Here is a 22,422-nt window from a genome sequence, read left to right as displayed (position 1 = left end):
CATTGTGGAATGTAAGTTATTTAACAATTATTTATTGTCTACTATGTTCAGAGTACTGTTCAATTCAACAACAAATAGAGGAGTAGATATAGTCCTTGCTTGGAGCCTATGACAAGAAACATCTGACTCCAAGTCTATCTCTAATGTCTAGAGATAAGAGTTTAAGTATTCTTCTACAGTGACATAAACAATGACACGCCACCGTGCAATGGGAATGAGTGATACCGTTGAGAGCTGGGAGAGAATTCATCCAACTTTAAAAGATAAATCTATCTGTTGTGCTCAAAAAATGGCACAGAGTTCATATAACTCACAATTAACCTTTCTGTATTTCTACAAATATTGCTCCCTTTCATATATCTGACTCCATGTGGACCTATATAACGGCAGACTGTTTGGACAGGACTGGAGATTGGAGATCATATTCTGACTTTTACAAATTGCAGCAGAAATCTAGAAGATGATGTGAATATTTGTTATTTGATAGGGAAAGACCTGCAAAGACAAGAAGGCCTGGCAAGTTCAAGAAACAGCAGGGAAACAAGAGTGTCTGGAATTGAGTGGGTAGAAGTGATCGGAGTATGAAAATGGAGGTGAGATCAGAGAGGGAAAGGGAAGCGGGATGGTCAAGGGAGCCTTGTGGGCAACTGAAAGAAATTTGTTTTTCTCCACCAACTCCATTGAGGTATATTGACAAAGAAAAACTATACATATTGAAGGTGCATGACTTAGTGATTTGATGTAAGTATACATTGTGAAATGATTACCTAAAGTCTAACTAATAAACATATCTATCACCTCATATAGTTATCAATTTGAGTGTGTGTGGTAAGAACACTTGAGATCTACTTTCTTAGCTAATTTCAAGTCAATGATGCATTATTAATTGTAGTCACCATGGTAATCCATCTTGTAACTGAATACATCAGTTATACATCTTATAACTGAAATACATCTTATAAATGAGTTTTCTCTTTGATAAACACCCCCCATTTCTCCACACCCCCAGCCCCTGGTAACCACCACTCTCCTCTCTGTTACTATAAGCCTAACATTCTTAGAGTCCACATATAAGTGAGATAATGCAGTGTTTGCCTTTTGTGTCCTTATTTTACTTGGCATAATGATCTCTAGATTTATCCATGGCGTCACAAATGGCAGGATTTCCTTCTTCTAAGGCTGAATGATATTCTACTGTATACGTGTGTGTGTGTGTGTGTGTGTGTGTGTATATATATATGCATTTGACTGGACTTGAGCAGAGGAAGGAGAGAAAAATGGGTGGATTTTTAATGTTTTTGAAGGTAAAGCCAACAGGATTTGGCTCTATATTTTAGGATCTATTTACGGAATAAATGGGAAGATGGAACTGCCCTTATTTGGAGTGGAAAAACAGAAGAAGCACAGGAGTAGGTTCTTGAGGGAAGCACAGTAGCTCAGGTTCAAGTCTGTTAAATTTGGCATCTGAGTGGAGAGGTCAAGTGGGAACGTGAATACACAACCCTCACATGTTCCTTCACCTCACTTCTCTGAGCCCAAAGGTCTGTATCTTGGATCTTCCAAAGCTGACCACAGTGATTTTGACAACAGGAGTTTCTTCTTATCCTAGCTCACACCGCTTGTTGGAAAGTTACTGCCTGGACTCCACAGTCATCTCTATTATCTTACTGTTCCCAGGCTTAAGCCAATATGCTCCTATGCGTAAAGGGCCATTTTTGCTCTCTGTTTTGTGGGCTTTGATTTAAACAAAGCATTTCTGATTGATAATTACATGTTGCCCCCTTCCCTGATAAGATTTAGGCTTTTTAAGGGAAAAATCATAGTTTCAACTTCTTTAAATTTCAGAAGTTCAATGTCACTAATACAGAAAAGGCATAATGTATACTTGAAAAATTGACCAAATATTTTGCGTGAATAATGGGATATAGTTATAAAGGTGACGTGAGGAAGGCACAGTTCCAGATTTCAAGAACAATAAGGTTGAAATGAGGAACACTCAACACAGGAAGAAAAATTTAAAAACAAAATAAAATGAATGAAAGGAGCAAATATTGGTTCATGAAGAGATGTTTAGCACAGAATAGGAAACACATTGATATTAAATACCAAGGGATTTGAAGCTACTGAAGAGTCAAAAAGCTCAATTTTGATCACTTGTAAGGAGTTTAGTTACAAATCAATATGGTGGAAATATAATTTATCTCTTTCAATAAGCATTTCCTCTTTCTTGTATAACATCTTTTATGAAACAAAACTGTCTTGCAAATGAAACTGGATCATACTCTGTACTTACTAAACTTGGCTGAATGTACTTTAAATGAATGTCAAAATAGTGTTAACAAATCTGTTTCTATGGAAATAAAAAGAAGTATGATTCTTCAGTAGAATTCAGTAGGTGGCTGTAAGAGAAGATGGTCATATTTAACAACAAATCATTTTGTGGTAAATGAACAAGCAAAAATTTGACGAAGTAAAAGGAACCTAATGTTTTTTTTTTTTTTTTGGATAAATGATGAAATGCTCTCTTTGTCAAAGCTGTGAACTTTGCTTTTCTATATTAACTAGGAAGACACTTTACTGTACTTCCTCAAATGCTTTTCCATGACAGCTTCAGCTTTGCCTCTTAACACTATCCTTTCTAGCTATATTCTAAAGAAGGGACCCTTGCTTGCTCCCCTTGATGTAAAGAGCAGGTCAGTAGTCCAATGAACCACCCTTTCTCTTGTTTACTTTTTTATTTTTATTTTTTGAGCTATAAGAAACTGAGTGGCTGGGTATCGTTTTTCTTAGTGTCCTTAGTTTTAGGGATATTATAGTTACTGCTGTGTTTTTCCACACGCAACAAAATGCTGTGTACTGAAACATATCCTCTACAAGGTAGGCTAATTCCAGTTTCCATTCTTCTTCATACCACAACAGACTATTCAATGTTTTTATCTTGTCCAAAGGAACTTTGCGAGTATTCATTTGAACAATCAGATTTTGTAACTGTTGTCAACCCAATCACAATCGCAGCTTGCACTCTTCAGAGAACACTTTTAAAAATCGCCTTCTATAAAGTGGGGCAAAGTTACTTTGTTGTTGCTATTTTGCTTCTCTGTCCTTTGGCATTTTGTTTTGATTTCATTTTCTTGTTTTATTTTGGTGTTTTATATTCCCCAAAGATTATGAAGCTGCATGGAAAGATTAACTTTCTCATGCATAAATAAATAATATGTAAAATGATGTTTGCAATAATATCCATATACATCTAATTTACTTATATTCCATACAGAAAGTATATCCAGGTGAATTTACAATAAATAAATGAATGTTTCTGAGCTCAATGTATATCCAACCTCCTAAGAAGACTGCTACCAGAAGAATTATGCTGAAGCTACATTTATAAAGGGAGTCTCCTTCTGTTAAGAAAACAAAATTAATTGATGATATTATCTTTTATTTATATCTAGATTTTCTTCTTTTTTACTTAAAAATCATACATGCAGAATTGAAGTAGATAATACTCATGGAGATCCTGGGCAAGGAATAATGAACTAAAAGAATGGAATACTTTCAATAGTGTCATATTGATTGATTACTGTTGTATAAACAAGGTACAGCTATAGTTTCATTCAATACATATTCTACTGAGATTACCTAGCTTATTTGCTCAAGCACCACGAAGTCCATACAAACCAATCCTTACTCTGAAGTTTATAATCTAGTTAAGAAACACACTACAATAAGAAATAATTAAAGAAAATAGAAATAAAAAAGCATGCAAACTGAATGCAGAGAATAAATATAAAAATCACTAGAAAGAGATTTGGGGTTGATGAACAGTTAGAGGGTCTGGGACATGTGGAAGAGGTTGAGGATGAGAATTCTGGATAAGCAAAGGCTGTAGAGAGGCCCCAGGTAATAAAACTAAAGTGGAATGAGTGTTGCTAAGAGTTGAAGAAACAAAGAGGTTACCAATTTGCCTAAAGAATAGTAACGAAGAAAAGTAAAAAATTGTTACATTATTAAAAGTGAAATCAAATAGTGGGTGATCTTAAAATGCACTTGAAGGGACAGACAATAAGGAGCAAACTACAAAAGTCAATGGTGAGTATGTCAAAGAGAAATTTAAAAAGCAGGTGTGCCCAAGAGAGACTGACAGAGGGTAACTTCAGGTAGGAAGATCAGGGCCCTGGAAAATGACGTCACTGTAGAGGAGAAGGTAGCCTAGACCATGTAGGCACAGAGGGAGAAGCTAAAAGGCCTGCAGCTCCTAACAGAGAGAAACAGAATCTGGGGGGCTCCGTCAATGTGGGTGCTCGCCGATTCACCTTGCAGGGCAGGTGCAAACCTCTGTGTGAAGCACTCTCCCCTACACGTCCACTTTGAAAACAGAATGTCAGCTCCAAGAAAGCAGGGTCTAGCTTGGCTTTCTTTTTTTGTTGTTGTTATTGCTGTTTGTTTGTTTGTTTAACTGCTACACTGCCAGTGCCTAAAACAGAGTCTCACAACATAAGTTTCGTAAATATTTCTTGAAAATTTACTACTTTAAAATATAGCTTAAAGTCTATTTTTCTTTTCAAACTTTCCCTAACTCTTTCAGTTAGCAAAACTTAATGTGGAAAACAGATTTTGGGAATTAAGTAAACCTATAGTCAATTATGGACTACTTACTGTCCTGATTTTCAGTTTTCTGATTTGTAAAAGAGAGAATGCTTTCCATCTTGCTGTGTTATTATAAGGTTTAGAGGTCATTAGGCTTCCCTGGTGGCTCAGCCGGTAAAGAATCTGCCTGCAATGCGGGAGACCTGGGTTTGATCCGTGGGTTGGGAAGATCCCCTGCCGAAGGACATGGCAACCCACTCCAGTATTCTTGCCTGGAGGATCGCCATGGACAGAGGAGCCTGGTGGGCTGCAGTCCATGGGGTCACAAAGAGTTGGACAAGACTGAGCGACTAAGAACACAAACAGAGATTATCAACATAAAGTGCCTAGCTTATATTCAGGCACCTGTTAGTTACCCAGAGCACAGAGTTATTAACTAAGAGCCGGTATCACTCAATCATATTCTCTCCCCTTTGATTAAATTTTGGTCTGTTTCTGATTTACATTTATCACTTTGTACTCGAGTTGTGGTATCTATCTATCTTCTCTGCCACAGTACCTCAACTTTTTAGTATGCCAAGTACCAATTGCTTTAATGTGCCTAGGAAGTGTCTCTCTCAAAATTTGGCATAAGCCATTTCTCAGTCAAGTGTTTTCTATATACTCAGCTAGACTTCGGTACTTTCTCTTCATGCCTTTTCCTCTTGTATCTTAAAAGTACCTAGGTTAATGTTTATCTTCACTCCTGGAGTATGAGCTCCATAAAGTCAGGAGTGTTACCTTCTATTTACAAATTCTGTGTGTTGTTCAGTCATGTCTAACTCTTTGCAACTCCATGGACTATAGACCGCCAGGCTCCTCTGTCCATGGGGACTCTCCAGGCAAGAGTACTGGGGTGGGTTGCCATGCCCTCCTCCTCCAGGGGATCTTCCCAACCCAGGGATCAAACCCAGCTCTCCCACATGGCAGGCAGATTGTTTTACCAACTGAGCCACCAGGGAAGCCCAAGAATACTGGAGTTGGTAGCCTATCCCTTCTCCAGGGGATCTTCCTGACCAAGGAATCAAAGTAGGGCCTCCTGCATTGTAAGCAGATTGTTTACCAGCTGAGCTGTCAGGGAAGCCCTGGGTCCCTAGTAAACTACCCTGGGCTGAATATTCATCATAGGAAATAGGAGATGAGCATGAAAATTATAAACAAGATATCTTCTACAGAATTTATTGTTAGAAATAGAGCAGGGCCTAGTGAAAGAAACTGAATTCAGACAGAGTTTAGAAACTCTGTCCAGCAGAGAGTTTTGATTAAGAAATCCAAGGTACCATGAGAGTTTAGAGAAGCAGGCCTTATTTTATATATATGTATGTATATATATGTATATATGTGTATATATATGTATATATGTGTATATATATGTGTGTATATATATGTATATATGTGTATATATATGTATATATGTGTATATATATGTGTGTATATATATGTATATGTGTGTATATATATGTATATATGTGTATATATATGTGTGTATATATATGTATATGTGTGTATATATATGTATATATGTATATATATGTGTGTGTGTGTGTATATATATATATATATATATATATATATATACACTTGCTTTGACATTGAAAATAGTGGCCGCTGCATTTTATTTGAGAGTTGGCCTATGTACTTTCAACTCATTCCTGATGTCAAGAACCAGTGGTTATTCAATAGCACTCACTAAGCTCTCACAGTGTGCAGAGCATAACGTTGGTAAAAATGATCATTAGACATGGAGAGACCCGTCTCTTCTGAGATTGGCAATCTAATTAGACAGATAAGAAGAATGAAATGAATGTACTCAGGGTCAATTTCATATCATATTCTCAGATAAAGTTGACACTTCAGTGATATCACCATGATATCCACTTGGATGTGGAAATTCTTCCAAAGCAGTGAAATCAGAATCTTTTAGTTGTCATCTGGTATCTTGTAAAATAAGAAAATTATTGCATTTTCTGTTCATTTCAACTAGTTACTGTGGGCTTAGCCACAATGAGTAATGAGTAAGCTTTTTTACTTTACTCCTTGAATTTAAATTTATTATCCTACTTAAATTAAGTAAGAGATATCTAACTGAGCATTGTAGGGCATTTATAAAATTAAAAATCTATTCATGTGTTTGAACAAAAGCATTGATTTTTTTTCCTGGAAATTATGATGCTTCTGAGCATCTTATAGCAAATCCAAATCTTAGTTTTAAATAAAGGAAATAAAGTACTTTGCCTATTAAAATTATATGAAATCTATATTTTTAAAGTATGGCCTCTTGTAGATAGGATATTCTGTGTAAGTAGGACAACATTTCATTATTTATTGATTCACACCTACTTAAAAAAAAGGAGCACATTATTTTATTTTTAAATGAATGGTATATCAATTTTAAAATAGCTACATATTACCAATACCATTCATTTAAAAATAAAATAATGTGCTCTTTTTTTTTATACTGATGCCAACATAAAACTTACATTTTTCATTAATCTTTCAGAATGATTTGCAAACATTGAGGGAAAAGTATTTTTCAGTATTATACTACAGTCAGGTTTTAGTATAATGTAATTTACTTTGATACATTGCTTTTTAAAGTTATTGCTGGAGAATTCAATGTCACTGAAATGCACATTTAGCAAAATGTAAAATTAGTTTTAGTTTGTAGCATTTAAAAAAATAATGTAAATTAGGTAGCTATAAATGCCTGACTTAAAAAAAAAAAACGCAACATGTATATGTAAAATCAAAATTACCATCTCAGAGAGGAGATTTAACTTAAATGGCTACTAGTAGACCCTGAGCAAAATGAAATGATCAATACTTCTCTTAAAAACAGCAGTGTTGTAATCATCAAGTGAAATTATAAGGATCTCATAAAGATGTGCAAACCAAAGATAGCGTAGCAGCAGTGCGCCTGGAAGTGGCTAAGCTCCCAAGCAAATCATCTCTATTACTTCCTATTCATGATTGAAATTACAGTTTTTTTATCTGTGCATAACATGCAGCATTTTTCAGCCTCACACTTCTAAGCATTTTCGCTTTTGCTGACATAAACGCATTCCACAAATAGAAAGGCACGAGAATCTTCTGCTAGACATTGAAGCCCATTTGTGCATTTCTTTTCAAGATACTTTCTTTGAACCTCCTAACTGTGAAAGGCCTGGGAAGGTGGTGTTAGAATGAACGAGAACTTACTTTCTAAAGCGACACTGTAGACACTTGATCTACCATTAAAAAAAAAAAGAAAGTCACAGCTTCCTACCTTGAAAACAAACATCTCACGGCGAAGAATAGCTAGAGTGTTAAAGTTCCCATCGCAGATGTTGGGTTTGGCTCCAGGATACGAAGGTCTGCCCGTGGGAGGCCGCGGAGGTTTGGGCCGGTCGTTTTTCCTTGGGTCAGCGGGAGGAACAGAGCGGTGTGGGGGCACCGTTGGTAGAGGTCTTGTTGGTGGAGGAATCTTGTCAGGTGGACCTTTTGAAAATATGAAGACAGCACTTGGCTCAGTTAAAATTGGAAGAGTGCTAGAAAAAACGCTACAGAGGACAGTCACTCATCAGTGAAGGGTTCTAAGTGAGCTAAGAGGTCTTTAAGATTGTATATTTACTGAAATAACAAACCATTTTACCCAACAAACCGTTGCCAAGTCCATCAGAGACTGCCTTTATCATGCTGAATTCTAGATTCAAGTAACTAGGCCTTCTTTGTTAATTTTTAATGATTGAGTTTTAAATAGCTTCACCACAGTCCTTATTGGATATGCTGCTTTGAAATCTTTTTCGGAAGTAGGTGGTATATTAATAATAAATAAATTAAAATGAATACTGGAACCCTGCATGTAAACGCTACTAAGGTCAATCCTAGATTTTGAAAGATGATTCTGAGCAAATATTTCTACACATTAACAAATCAAAGTTTATTCTATCCTATGTACTTAACTGTATTTTATAACCTTTTCTTGACTTTCATTATTTTTTTCTAATGAAATGTTTTGACAAATTGCTAGTGTTTCATTTGAATACTAAATCTAAAATGCCTATTGATTAAAACACTACGAGGTAAAATATTAATGTGAAGTAGTATTTCCAAAAGGAGGTTTCTAAATCAAGCTAAAGTTTATACATGTAATTTGGTACAGATGTAAAGCATCATTCCTCAAGGGATTTATGTTTTAAGAAAGAAATACAGAGCTGTTCACACTTAATATTTAGATATGGAAAGAATACTCTTTTGCAGACCTTCAGTCTAGACTACTAACTCATGAGGTCATGAGAAAGAGCCTCCTTTCAGTTAACTACTTCAGCAGAATGTCTGATGACACACACATAGGCAGAGGCTAGCTCATTCAACATAGAGGCTATTTAGTTTTGAGTCCAAGACATTTCTGTTTTCTCAATATCCCCCCCAAAAAAGAGCAGTAACAAAAATTGACTTTTTCCCCCCAAACTTATTTTAACCCTGAGAGAATTCTCACCACTTTGAAGTTGAAAAACTAATAAATGAAAAACAAATTAGTGAATTTAAACTATGATACTTGAAAAACATAAATTATACTTTGTGAATACTGAATATTAATATACGTACAGCACAGATTTACCTTTGTATTGTAAAATGAAAGCTTCATTTTATTAATTTAGTAAAGCATATTCTCTACATGTAAATTATAAATGTCAAGTTCTTAACAGTTAAATTTTGTGTGAAATACATGTCTTTATAAAAGTCAATGGCCATGTTGAGGGAGTTAGGATTTAAATATGTATGATAGTCTCTCTTCCTTTTGTCTTAATTTGCATTCATTGACTGAACCCCATAAATGAAAAAAAATTTTACTCTACTAGAAATTCATTTTGAATTACATGTGAAGAAGACGCTTGAGAGTGCTTTGGACTGCAAGGAGGTCCAATCAGTCCATACTAAAGGAGATCAGTCCTGGGTGTTCGCTGCAAGGACTGATGCTAAAGCTGAAACTCCAGTACTTTGGCCACCTCATGTGAAGAGTTGACTCATTGGCAAAGACTCTGATGCTGGGAGGGATTGGGGGCAGGAGGAGAAGGGGATGACAGAGGATGAGATGGCTGGATGGCATCACCAACTCGAAGGATGTGAGTCTGAGCAAACTCCGGGAGTTGGTGATGGACAGGGAGCCCTGGCATGCTGAGATTCATGGGGTCGCAAAGAGTTGGACACGACTGAGCAAGTGAACTGAACTGATGTGTTAGTAAACTTAGCCATTTGTTATTTTTTACTCTTAGTCAATAACTACATGCTTTTGAGTTTATTCTGTTACATCCGTTACACAAGATTATTTTCAGCATTTTCAAAAGTGGTTTGTTAGGCTCTAACATCAAATATCAGTGAGAATCAATCTGTCAGCTTTTATCAAAGTGTCAGTCTCTTCTAGGAAAGTCTTCTAACTCACTGTGTTTATTGGTTATATTAACTTATTACATTTTACCTGAATTTTAAATACTAAAGTTTATCACATCTTTACTATAATTTCAGGTTTCAATTATCTCAGTTAGGAAAGTTTATCAGTGCCTAAGCTTTCCCATAATCTGCACATTAAGATATCTGCGATTGGTGCCAACCAGACTTGATTGATAGAAGACTTTTGCCAATAGGTCAGATTTTCATTCAATATTTTTCTCTCTAATACAACACTTAGAGCATCTATCTCAAAAAAGACAACACAGAAGGAATGCTATACTTCACTACCGAGTTCATCAAACAGAATCAGTGGTGACCCACCGTATATCTTCTGGATGCCCTGTAAGTCATCACTGGGCAGTTTGAAGTTGTCGGTCTCCATGTACTGGTAAAAAGGGGCCATGATGGCAGTAGGGTCGTTGGAGTGTTCCAGCCCCAGAGCATGTCCCAGTTCATGAACTGCCACAAGAAATAAGTCATTTCCTGTGCAAATGAGAAGAAAAGGCATCACTGCAACTAAAATCCAAGTATAGAATTGACAAGGCCAATTGGTATTACCAAAATTTTACCCAAGGAAAATAAGAGAAATTCTTTAGTTCAACAATCAGTGTGATTTTTATCATTGCATTACCTTTGGGTAAAATCCAACATGTTACTTTTAAAAGGGGGTGATTGGTGGTGAGGAGGTGATGAAAATGAAGTTAGAAAAACTTAGAAACTTAAAGAGGAATAAAGAGCAAAAGTTGAAGAGAGAACAGTAGCATCAGAAATTGCTACTGCTGCTGTTGAAATATCCTAGAAAACAGGAGATATACTATATCTCACTTATGTGATCTTCATATTGGACATAATTCCAACAATAACTCAGCAAAAAATACAAGGTACAATCCCTACTTTTATACAAATGAGTAGATTAAGGCATAGGGGGTGACAAATTTTTTCAACAACAGTAAATCTTTGTATTTACATAGCTGTGACTAGAACTCAGGTTATTATAATTCTTAGAATATGGCTTATCTTTCTTACCAGCCTAGAATATAGGCATATAGGAGTGTTAAATAAAAGTCATAGGGTAGCAGTCATAAAAACTAGGAACCTAGTCTTAGCCCTGCAAATACAAATTCTAATCAATTAATGCATGATCTGAACAAAATATATTTATCTTAGAACTCTCAGAGACAGTTCATTTGACTTTGTGTAATCAGACCCCTGCAGATGGCCTCTGCATGCTGTCCACTCTTGGGCCATCATAAGTCAGCGCCTGAGAACAGAGCCAGCCCTTCATGGACATTTGCTCATTCCAAAAATTTACCTGAACCACACGAATATCAATGAATGGGGGCTGTTATTCTTCCAAGAGTTATGTCTCTAAGTGATAAGTTTAACATAGCTGAACATAAAATGCAGTTTTAGGCGGTTGACTTATTACAAATGCTAAAGATTTCAGTGAACTTCCTGAGTCTCACTTTAAGGAACATTCCTTTCCAACTACTTTTCAATGTAATCACTGTGGTAATTACTTGCAGAGGGCTATTTTTTTAAACATGAAAACCGGGTGCATAACCAGTAGTTTTTTTTTATTCCATTCTGGAGTACTCTGTCAGAGGGAAGGGATGAAACCGTGGGGCTGACTGCACACAGAAAGGAGCCGTTCAAACATTTCGGGGGCTTACCTGAGTTTCAGAGAATATCTGTTTAAATACCAGTGGGGAACAAATTAGAGAGGCTTAAAAAGAAATAGTAGTTAAAAGAAAAATAATATAATATGCATTATCTGTCATAAAAATGTTGACTACCTTTATTAAGTTTATAAAGTTTACTGACTCTGCTCTGGGCCTTTTGACCTGTGAGAAAACCTGTATTTTCTCACTTAATTCCCACAGTTCTCCAGTCACTATAATCATGTCCGCTTAAAAAATTAGAGAAAAAGGCTTAGAGACATGAAATACAATTTGCAAGTTCATGTAGTAAGACATAGGTGGATTTCTGTCCTCAAAACATTACATTTTAATGGGGGAGACCAGAGAGAAACATGATAGAAAAGTAAAATAAACAGGATGTTACACAGTGAAAAATTAGACTGATAAATAATAAGGCAGAGAAAGAATAAAGTCAGAGAGGAAATGGAGCCTAGAATATACAGGGAATTTTAGAGAACAGTAAGGGTTTTGCTTTCTAGGCTGACTGCAGTGGGGATCATTGACAGGTTTTGAGCTGAGGAGGGACATAATCTGACTTCCATTTTGACAGGATCATTCTGGAAATTACTTATGATAATCAAATGCAGTGGGCAAGGGGCTCGGCATGATTAAATCTCTGACGTTAGTGTATTAATTCAGGCAAAGATACTAGTGACCTGGCCCAAAGGGGGTATAATGAAGGTATACAGAAGCAGCAAAATTCTTGGTACATTTTGAAACAAGAATCACATAGCTTCTTAAAAGACAAAATGCAAGGTGTGAGAAAAGAAAAAAGTCAAAGATAACGCCATGTCTTTTGACATCAGCAACTTAAAGAATGAAGATACCAATGAATGGACAAAACACTAGGAAACCTATCATTTGCTGCCTTGCTTTTTTGTTTGGTGGAGGTGAGAAGTGGATAGCCTTACCAGGAGCTCATTCTTTGAGTGTGAAAAATGGCCATGGAAAATTTTTAGAGATTCAAATAAATAAGGGAGTGATTTTTGACTTGCCAGTGTATTTATCTTATGTAAGGAAGGAAGTGATTACATTATGGGATAAAGGACTGTAGCAAGATATTGTGATAAAATTAAGATCATCTCTTCAATGATGTTGTGAAAGGATATTTGGTGTCATGAGGCTAGTAAGAGTGAGCCAGAGAGATACTCTGTGGCAGTCATAATAGAGATCAGAAATTGAGATTTGTAAGAGCAAGATCAAGGATATACCTATGGGAGTGAGTCTCTGAGTTAGAGTGGAATACAAACTCATTGGATGGGAGATCCAATAACTTAGAGGGCTGAACACTGGAAAAATTTATCTACATGACCATTGAGATCACCAAGAATTAAAATAAATGTGGTATTTAGCAGGGGCAGGAAAGAGTAGGACAAATTGAGAAAGTAGCATTGACATATATACATGTCATGTGTAAAACAGATAACTAGCAAGAAGCTGCTGTATAACACAGTGAGCCCAGTCTAGCACTCTATGACGACCAAGAGGGCTGGAATTTAATTATGACCGATTTGCGCTGTTGTACGGCAGAAGCCAACACAGCCTTGTAATTATCCTCCAATTAAAAATTAACTGATATCGAAGGGAATAGGATCAAACTGGGAGATAAAGTCGTCAAGGATTCGGGAGAACAACGTGGGTGCTGGTAGATGACTACAGCAAGGGGAGACACGGATGGAACAGTCCAACAAAATCAGTCACAGCTTGACGTTTCTATGGAGGAGACTGGGAGGATGATCCTGAAGTGGCATTAAAAAGAAAAGAAAAAATAAGAGGGCAAGTCTCATAGCTCACGTCCTGCAGTAGAAGGAATGTGGGGGAGAAAACAGCTAGCATTTTGAAGGAATGGAGAGACTAAGTTTAGTTACCAAAAGAATCTAAAGGGAACATTTTCAAAATAAGTTGATTATTATCAAAGAGGTTTTGCTGACAATGGACTTGGAACATCTCTGGAGCGAACAGCTTCAGCAGAGAGAAGGAAGGAAATGAAGGCAGAAATGGCAATGTACAAATCATAAGAGAATGAGAGTCCCAGGGGTAAGGGCTGGCCTGTGCTTGCTGTGGTAACAGATAAAAATGGGAGGGGAGGGCCTGAAAATAAACCTCGTGATGCAAAGGTATCAAACGAAAGAGATCACTATTACTTTAAGAATACATTTAAAGGAATTAAAGAATATGGCCAAAGCGGGGAGTGAAATTTCAGGGGGTATACAGGAGGAAAATGTATAATGGGAGAAAAGACAGCTTCCTGCACCCACCTTTGCTTCAGTTTTTGTTCTTTTTCCTCTGCCTACAAGATACTTCCACATTCTTCAGCAAGATAGCCAAGATCTTTCATCCATATTCCTTTCTCCTCCTTTCCAACATTACTTCCTCTTTCTAGTTATGTAAGTATGTGCTTGCTCAGCCCTGAAGGTAAATGCATGAACTGTCTTCCTCCTAGAATTGAAACGCACCTTCCTTTGCTAGGTGTGTTAAAGTGAAGTGACGTGAAAGTCGCTCAGTCGTGTCCAACTCTTTGGGACCCCATGGACTATACAGTCCATGGAATTCTCCAGGCCAGACTGGAGTGGGTAGCCTTTCCCTTCTCCAGGGAATCTTTCCAACCCAGGAACTGAACTCAGGTTTCCCGCATTGCACGTGGATTCTTTGACCAGCTGAGCCACAAGGGAAGCCCTCTGGCTGTGCTGGATGCACATCAAGCTGATTTGGTTTGAGTGCTCAAATGTTACCTTCTCTGCAAGTCCTTCCCCGAAGGGGTACAGTTACCACGTGCTCTCTTTTTGCTCCCATAACCCATTGTGCATCACCTTATCATAAAAGCCAGTAGCATTTTATTGTCATCATCTCTGAGCAGGTCTTCCCAGTGAATTTTGAACTCTTTAAAGACCGAACTTGTGCATCATATATCTCCGTGCCCTCAGTTCAAAGACATTGTCTGATATCTACCAGATGATTAATCATTAAATGAAATCACTCAGTCTTGTCCGACTCTTTGCGACCCTGGGGACTGCAGCCCACCAGGCTCCTCTGTCCATGGGATTCTCCAGGCAAGAATACTGGAGTGGGTTGCCACCAGGGAAGGGCAGACGCAGGCAGACGCTTTAAGGTTAAAGCGTCTGCCTGCGTCTGCCTGGAATGGGGGAGACCTGGGTTCGATCCCTGGGTCAGGAAGATCCCCTAGAGAAGGAAATGGCAACCCACGCCAGTACTCTTGCGTGGAGAATCCCATGGAGGGAGGAGCCTGGCTGGATACAGTCCATGGGGTCGCAAAGAGTCAGACACGACTGTGAGACTTCACTTTCACTTTCACTTATTAAATGAGCTGAATGAGTAAATGAGTTTGCAGGAAGTGGAGGACTATTTAGAATCTGAATAGTAAAGAACACAATGTCATTTCCACCTAAATATAGTTCAGATTTTTTTCTTCCTCCCACAAACTTTATTGAAGTACAATTGACAAAATTGCAAAATATTTAAATTGCACATTGTGGTAGTTTGATATTTGTTTACATCATGAAAGGATTCTCCTCAGTGAGTTAATAAACGCATCCATTACCAGCTTTCTTTCTTTGCGGTGAGAGCTCTCTTATCAAATTGCGGTGATAAAATTCAGTGTCATCGACTATAGTCACCATGCTATACATTAGATCCTTGGAAATTATTCATCTTATAACTGCAAGTCTGTACTCCTTTAACAACGTTTTTCTGCCTGCCCACTCCCCAGTTGTTTTTCAGACTATCATGGGTGGAAAGAGAATGAAATGAGGTGAGAAAAACTGAGGAGACCACTTCTCTTATATGGCACCAGACAGTGGAACTAAAATACGCGAGCACTCAATAAATGTCACTAAGTTGCTCAAAAAGTGCCAGAAGATAGTTGTGTTTGAAGTAATGAAAAAGGCTATGGTCTATAGGAAATCGTTGGAGAATGCAGAACAAGTTTGCTTTTGTAAAATATTTTAGAGGAGGAATTATAATGATTGGAGGGACTAAGGACTGAGAGTGGGATGTTCACAGTGTTTGGAGAGTGGAAAATCAAAAGGCACAGGAGGTCAGATTTACTGGAAAACAGGACTTTGAAAGATTACATTTTGAGTTAAAATTTAAAAAAAAAAATACGATGAAACATGCTTTTGTGGATCATCCAGCAAGCATGCGCTAGTCATGGGCAGAGATGACAGAAAGAAGAAGGGAGTCATTTAATTAGAGACGTAGGAACCACAGGAGTGTTTGTGAGTATGTAATACACAGAGAAGGCTTCAGATTGTGTCTCAGAGGACACTCACAGGTGAGAGGAAGTAGGGAGGAAATGAATCACAGGTATTTTACATGTCAGATGTCTAATACCACCTCTGGAATAAGCACCTTTGTGTTTTTATATCAGAGATATATTCATTAAGATACAAATCTAATATTGATGAGATACTGCAACCACAAATAAGGTCCAAAGTGGTAGGACAGGTGTATGCTCAGCATCTGTGCATACTCATGCCCAGGAAATACATTAAAGGGTCTTTTAGGAAGCATTACTACCAATAAAGCTAGGAAAGGTGATGGAATTCCAGCTGAGCTATTCAAAATACTAAAAGTTAACATTGCCAAAGTGCTGCACTGAGTACGTTTGCAAGTGTGGAAAACCCAGCAATGGCCACAGGACTGGAAAATGTCAGTTTTTTGTCTCAATTCCAAAGAAGGGTAAGGCTTAAGAATGTTCAAACTACTGGACAATTGTGTTCACTTCCCATGCTAGTAAGGGTATGCTCAAAATCCTTCAAGTTAGGCTTCAGCAGTACTTGAATTGAGAACTTCCAGATGTATAAGCTAGGTTTAGAAAAGGCATAGGAACCAGAGCTCAAATTGCCAACATTCTTTGGAACACAGAGAAACCAAGAAAATTTCAGAAAAACATCTACTTCTGATTCATTGACTATGTGGAAGGCTTTGACCATGTGGATCACAACAAACTAAAAATTCTGAAAGAGATGGGATTACCAGACCACCCTACCCATCTCCTGAGAACCTTGTAGGCAGGCCAAGATGCAACAGTTAGAACCTTACATGGAACAACTGACTGGTTCAGAATTAGGAAAGGAGTATGTCAAGGCGGTATACTGTCACCCTGTTTATTTAACTTATATGCAGAGTACATCATGTGAAATGCTGGGTTGGATTAGTTACAAGCTGGAGTCAGGATTGCTGGGAGAAATAACAACAACCTCAAATAGGTACATGATACCACTCTAATGGCAGAAAGCAAAGAGGAACTAAAGAGCCTCTTGATGAGGGTGAAGGAGGAAAGTGAAAAAGCTGGATTAAAACTCAGTGTTAAAAAAACTAAGATCATGACATCTGAAACCATCACTTCTTGGCAAATAGAGGGGTGGAAAAGTGGAAGCAGTGACAAATTTTCTCTTCTCAGGCTCAAAAATCAATACGGATGGTGACTGCAACCATGAAATTAGAAGACACTTGCTTCTTGGAAGGAAGGCTATGACAAACCTAGGCAGCATATTGAAAAGCAAAGACATCACTTTGGCGACAAAGGTCCATATAGTCAAACCTATGGTCTTTCCAATAGTCATGTTGGTCCAATAGATGTGAGAGTTGGACCAAAAAGAAGGTTGAGTGCCGAAGAATTAATGCTTTTGAACTGTGGTGTTGCAGATGATTCTTGAGAGTCCCTTGGACAACAGGGAGAACAAACCAGTTAATCCTAAGTGACGCCAACCCTTAATACTCATTGGAAGGACTGATGCTGAAGCTGAAGCTCCAATGCTTTGATCTGATGGGAAGAGCCAACTCATCGGAAAGGACCCTGATGCTGGGAAAGACTGAAGGCAGGAGAAGAACGAGGTAGAGGATGAGACGGTTGGACAGCATCACTGACTCAGTGCACATGAACTTGGGTGAACTCTGGGAGATGGTGAGAGACAGGGAGGCCTGGCGTGCTGCAGTCCATGGGGTCGGTGGGGAGAGAAGAAATTGGCCAAGATGGCATGTTGAGGCTCTCTCGCCCCACATTTTGTAAATAATGACTCTGTAGCAGCTGAGATTGCTTATAGCACTGCGTGTGCACAGTGCGAGCTACTCGCTTCGTCATGGGCTGCTTTGTGCGATACCCCTGTGCGAGCTTCACCATGAAAGCCCCGGCTGCTGCTGCGCCGGGACTACATTGGAGCAGCAACATGGTTATGCTCTATAAGGTTATGTTATGGCTCCGTTATAGCTTGGTTATGGTTATGTTGTGGCTGCTGCTATGGCGGCTGTGCCAGCCAGGAGAGAAGAAATGTGTCTGCAGTTCCTACAGCTTCTCACATCTTCTTCCAGCCTCTTCACTCACGCCTTGCCTACCTGGGCTCAACGAACAGCGTGCACAGTGTGAACAGCGAGCCAAACAGGATGAGAGGCAGTACAGGCTCACAAAGAGTCGGATACGACTTCACAACTGAACAACAAGACCTATGCCAACTGCAAAGAAGCTGCAAAGTGGTAGGACAGGTGTGTGCTTAGGGTCTGGGCATACTCATGCCTACAAACTGCACGTAAATTTGGCTGGAACGTGCTATCAGTGCGCTAAAAGTGAGAGACGTTTTTATCAAAAACAGACCTCATGACAAAACAGGAATCCATCAAGCTTGCACTGGGCCAACAAAACAAGGCTGTGGAACCAAGAGCAGAAGACAAAATGGTTTGCACTCAAGGCTCCCAAGATGCTATGGTGACATCCAAGCTTGGCGAGATGATAGCACTGGTTTGGAAGATACCTTTAGACTCTCCTGCCCTTCTTTTATCAAAACAGATACAACTTCTTTGTCAGAAGATCCCAATGTGATCTTACAGGGATTATGTCTTGTCTTTATTCTTCAAAAGGGAATAAATCCAACCTTCATAACCTTCCTCCTGTGTATTACGTCCCCTTCCCCAGGAAAAAAGTAACCTGCACTTTGTTCTTAGATAAATATGTAGGAATTCATTCTTTCACTCTTGGTCAGATACATATCACTGTTAGCCATGTATCAAACTTTTGGACCTTGTTGAATTAACAAGTACTTCAAATCTCTCATAGAAAACAGTGTTTTATTCACTTTTTTTTCCCTTTCAGCTAGTAAGAGAATGAAAAAACCACAAAAAGTAGGACAAAGTGATAACAGCAAAAATCATATTTCATATATCTATTCACTTCAGATGAACCCAATTTCTTCTAAGCATCTTTCCTAAGAGTGGAGTCATTCCTTGTTTAAGAAATAAAGTAAGGCTTTAGAAGAAAATTAATAGGCTTAGGACATGAACCCATGACCTATTGAGTTTGCCACAGCACTTTTAATCAGAAGTACTGGCTAAACGCTCCAAGTAATTACCATCCTTCAGATGACTGGCAATAATATAATTAAAACTTACTGAAGATTCATGATAGTTTAAAAGGGTAAGTTGTTAAGTAAAGTACCAGTTGGTAGTTTGAATTCTACTTGGAACAAAAGTTTCTGGCCCATGATGAATTTTAGACAATTAAAATGCACCAGACCTTTTGCCTAATGATGAAAATAATAACTGCTTCTGTAACTTATCATTAATTTACATGATTCAAGACTCTCAATTGCAATATGCCTTGATCTTATCAACATGCAGGAGACAAAGGAGAAATCAGCTTATTGGCTCTTAATACAGAAATAGTACTTGCTTCTTTTGTAAGATTTTGAGATTTGAGTGTGTTGCTTTCATTTGAATCCCTAATCTTCTTCACTTCGTATACTCCAATATAATTTCAGGATACTGAACTGTATATTATCAAATATAATGCATTATTTAAAATTTCCTTGTCATAATTATGTCTCTGTATTTCATTCTAAACTTTTTCAACCCTCCATTCCTTTCCATTTGCAACTCCTTCTGCTAAAAGCGCATCTTGAATATCAAAAGTGACTATATTTCATATGTAAAAACTGTTATATGTAATCATGGCATTCATAATCCTATAAGTATTACAACATCAGCACCACTAAATCAATCTGTTTTTGCCCTTACCTTTGACTGTCCCAGTCCCTCCAGAGGCAATCACTAACTTGAATTTTAAATTTCTCAATCTCCTGCTTATAGTTAATCAAATATGTGTCTTTAAATAAATTATAGTTTTATAAATGCAGTATCATTCTGTATGTCGTCTTCTGAAACTTTCTGAAGGTTCGCATTTGTTTTTCTAATATCTTTTTGTTTACCTCTGTCAGTCTTACAAAATTTTTTAACCCTTCAGAACAAAATTGAGAAACACCTCTTTGTCCATCTCCCCAGGTAAATTTAGTTTCTCTGTCTCTATGTATCCTTGGCCTTTTGCACATAACTTGATTGTAACATGTATCATAATTTCCCTGACAGCTTCTGATGCATGGAAATACTTAATATTTACTTGTAGGTAAAATGACTGGGAACATATTTGAGCAAATTCATAATTTCTATTTAAATATGTAACTTAAAATACTCAAGTCCATGTCTAGAAACAAAATTCAGAAATCATCATGAAATCTCTGATTAGTGGTAGTTACCTCAGTGCCTAATAGATAAATAGTATGGGCCTCCTTGAACGTCTGTCCTCTCAAACTATCCACACACTGGTTTTGGCAGTTGAGAAGCTAAAGAAATATGTGGGAGTCACATCTCCAAGGTGGCCCAAATGACTTCTACCTCCTGGTGTTTCATTATATGTACTTGCTGGAGTAGAATAGGTAGAAGTGATGGTATGCGATCTCCAAGGTTAGGTCATAATATTCATTAGGACTTCCTTCTTGGTTATTTCTCTCTGGAGAATTCGATCCCATGTCCTATAACAGCTCTCTATGCAGAGGAGTATATGTAGAGAACCAAAGCCTCCTACCGAAGAGCTACATGAGTAAGCTTGGAAGTAGATTTTACAGCCTCTTCAGATAACTGCAGACACAACCAATAATTTCACTACACATTCGCATGTACCTTGAAGCAAAACCACCCAGTTAAACTGCTCTTGGATACTTCACCCGCCCCCGCTCCACCAAACTGTGTGAGATAATACGTGTGCTGTTTTAAGTTGCTAAGGTTTCGGGTGACTTATTTTTTATGTAGTAACAGATAAGTAATATGGGACATTTAAGCACTCTAATTGCTCACTATGTAGTTAGGATTAGGAGATAGGAAAGAAAAGTTAAAAAAAAAAAACTGGGTAGAAAAAGAAGCTACTCTGAAGCATCTGAGTATTTGTACAATAATCCATATATATATATATATAAAGTGTCTTAAATATTGTCCAGTCCAATTATCTCTACATAAACTGAAAGGTTTGGTGATAATGCTAACTAAATTTGAGAAAAATCTGTGACTGCAAACTTTCACAGATAAAAATATCAGCTATTTTGCTGCCTCATATGTTTTTGTCCAATATATAAGACCTGTTTGGTTGCCCCTTTATTTCTACTCTTTTGGCGCCTCTCTGAAGAGAGGGCCTCTTTCTTGATGGTGGTTTAGCCGCTAACTCAGGTCCGAGTCTTGAGACCGCCCAGGGACTGCAGCCCACCAGGCTCCTTTGTCCATGGGATTCTCTAGGCATGAATACTGGAGTGGGTTGCCATTTCCTTCACCAAGGGAACTTCCCCACTCAGGAATTGAACCTGGGTCTCCTGCACCGCAGGCAGGCTCTTTCCCAACTGAGCCATGAGAGCCTCTTCCTTGCTAGCCAGTAAAACCTGGGGTCCCTGCTGAGGAGCCAGAAGAGTCTGGGAGACATGTGAAAAAATAACGAGAATAACATGCTATGTGTTGACCACTTATTATGAACTAGAAGTATGTCACTGAGTTTGTCATCGAAACCTCATGACTGAACATTCTCACTCCCTCCGCCAATAATGCTTTTGAGACTGCGGTACCGGTTCAGTCAGGCTCTCCACCCGGGAGAGCTGGGCCCCATCCCCCATCATGGCTGCCCACCTCTGGACGAGCCAGATCCCTACTGAGCTCTGCAAGGTAGGACGGGATAAAAGCTGATTTGGGGTAAGATTTTCACACGTCCCTTATTTCCACCGCTACTCTCACCGAGCCTCCAGTTCCTCAAGGGTCTGCTGCACTTCCGTTGCCTTCTTTCTGTCCGCTGTTCCTGGTCTCAACATTTCACTCATTCCCCAAGGTTCTCAAGCTACAGAATGACTCCTAGGCTCCTCCTCTGGATGCTTTCTCTCAACTGAGTCATAGTTAAGACTATGAAAAAGCTTATTATTACAATAATTTATTAGTTGTTACCATACATGAGCTAACATTAGGCAATGAAGTTACAATTTTGAATAGTGTTTACCTGTGTGCCATGCAAATCTGACCATTTTATTTAATGACAACTCTAATTTTCTTTCACATATGCTCAAACCTTTAAAGTGCTTTGTACTGTTAAAGTGTATAGTACTATTAACGATGTCTCCAGACTAGAATTAAAGGAAAGAAAAAGTTCTCGTAAAGTGTTAAAAAAGCAACACAAAGAATATCAGTTAATATTTACATATAGTATGTCTCACCATATTAGTTAAATTTTGTTATTATCACTATTTTCCAGATCAGGAAATGATGACTTTCGTAGATGGCGTGACTTGGCCAAAGTTACCTAGTAACTGGAAGGAACTGAGTTAAGCCCCCTTACAGTCTAGGCCCTGTACAA

General features: G+C 38.1%; 1 protein-coding gene across 1 annotated transcript in view; it reads right to left on the bottom strand.

Moving 5' to 3' along the window:
- Positions 1–22,422, bottom strand: part of MMP16 (matrix metallopeptidase 16) — a 368,502-nt gene that overhangs the window by 82,478 nt on the left and 263,602 nt on the right. Inside the window, exons 5-6 of the mRNA XM_068983662.1 lie at positions 10,378–10,539; positions 7,892–8,103 (exon numbers count right to left, since the gene is read on the bottom strand). Of these exons, the coding sequence (XP_068839763.1) occupies positions 7,892–8,103; positions 10,378–10,539 (374 nt within the window). The remainder of the gene's footprint in view (positions 1–7,891; positions 8,104–10,377; positions 10,540–22,422) is intronic.

Source organism: Capricornis sumatraensis, chromosome 11 (assembly GCF_032405125.1).
Source record: "Capricornis sumatraensis isolate serow.1 chromosome 11, serow.2, whole genome shotgun sequence".
Lineage (NCBI taxonomy): Eukaryota > Metazoa > Chordata > Mammalia > Artiodactyla > Bovidae > Capricornis > Capricornis sumatraensis.
The sequence above is the reverse complement of the archived record's forward strand: the minus strand, read 5'-3'. Positions and strand labels throughout refer to the sequence as shown.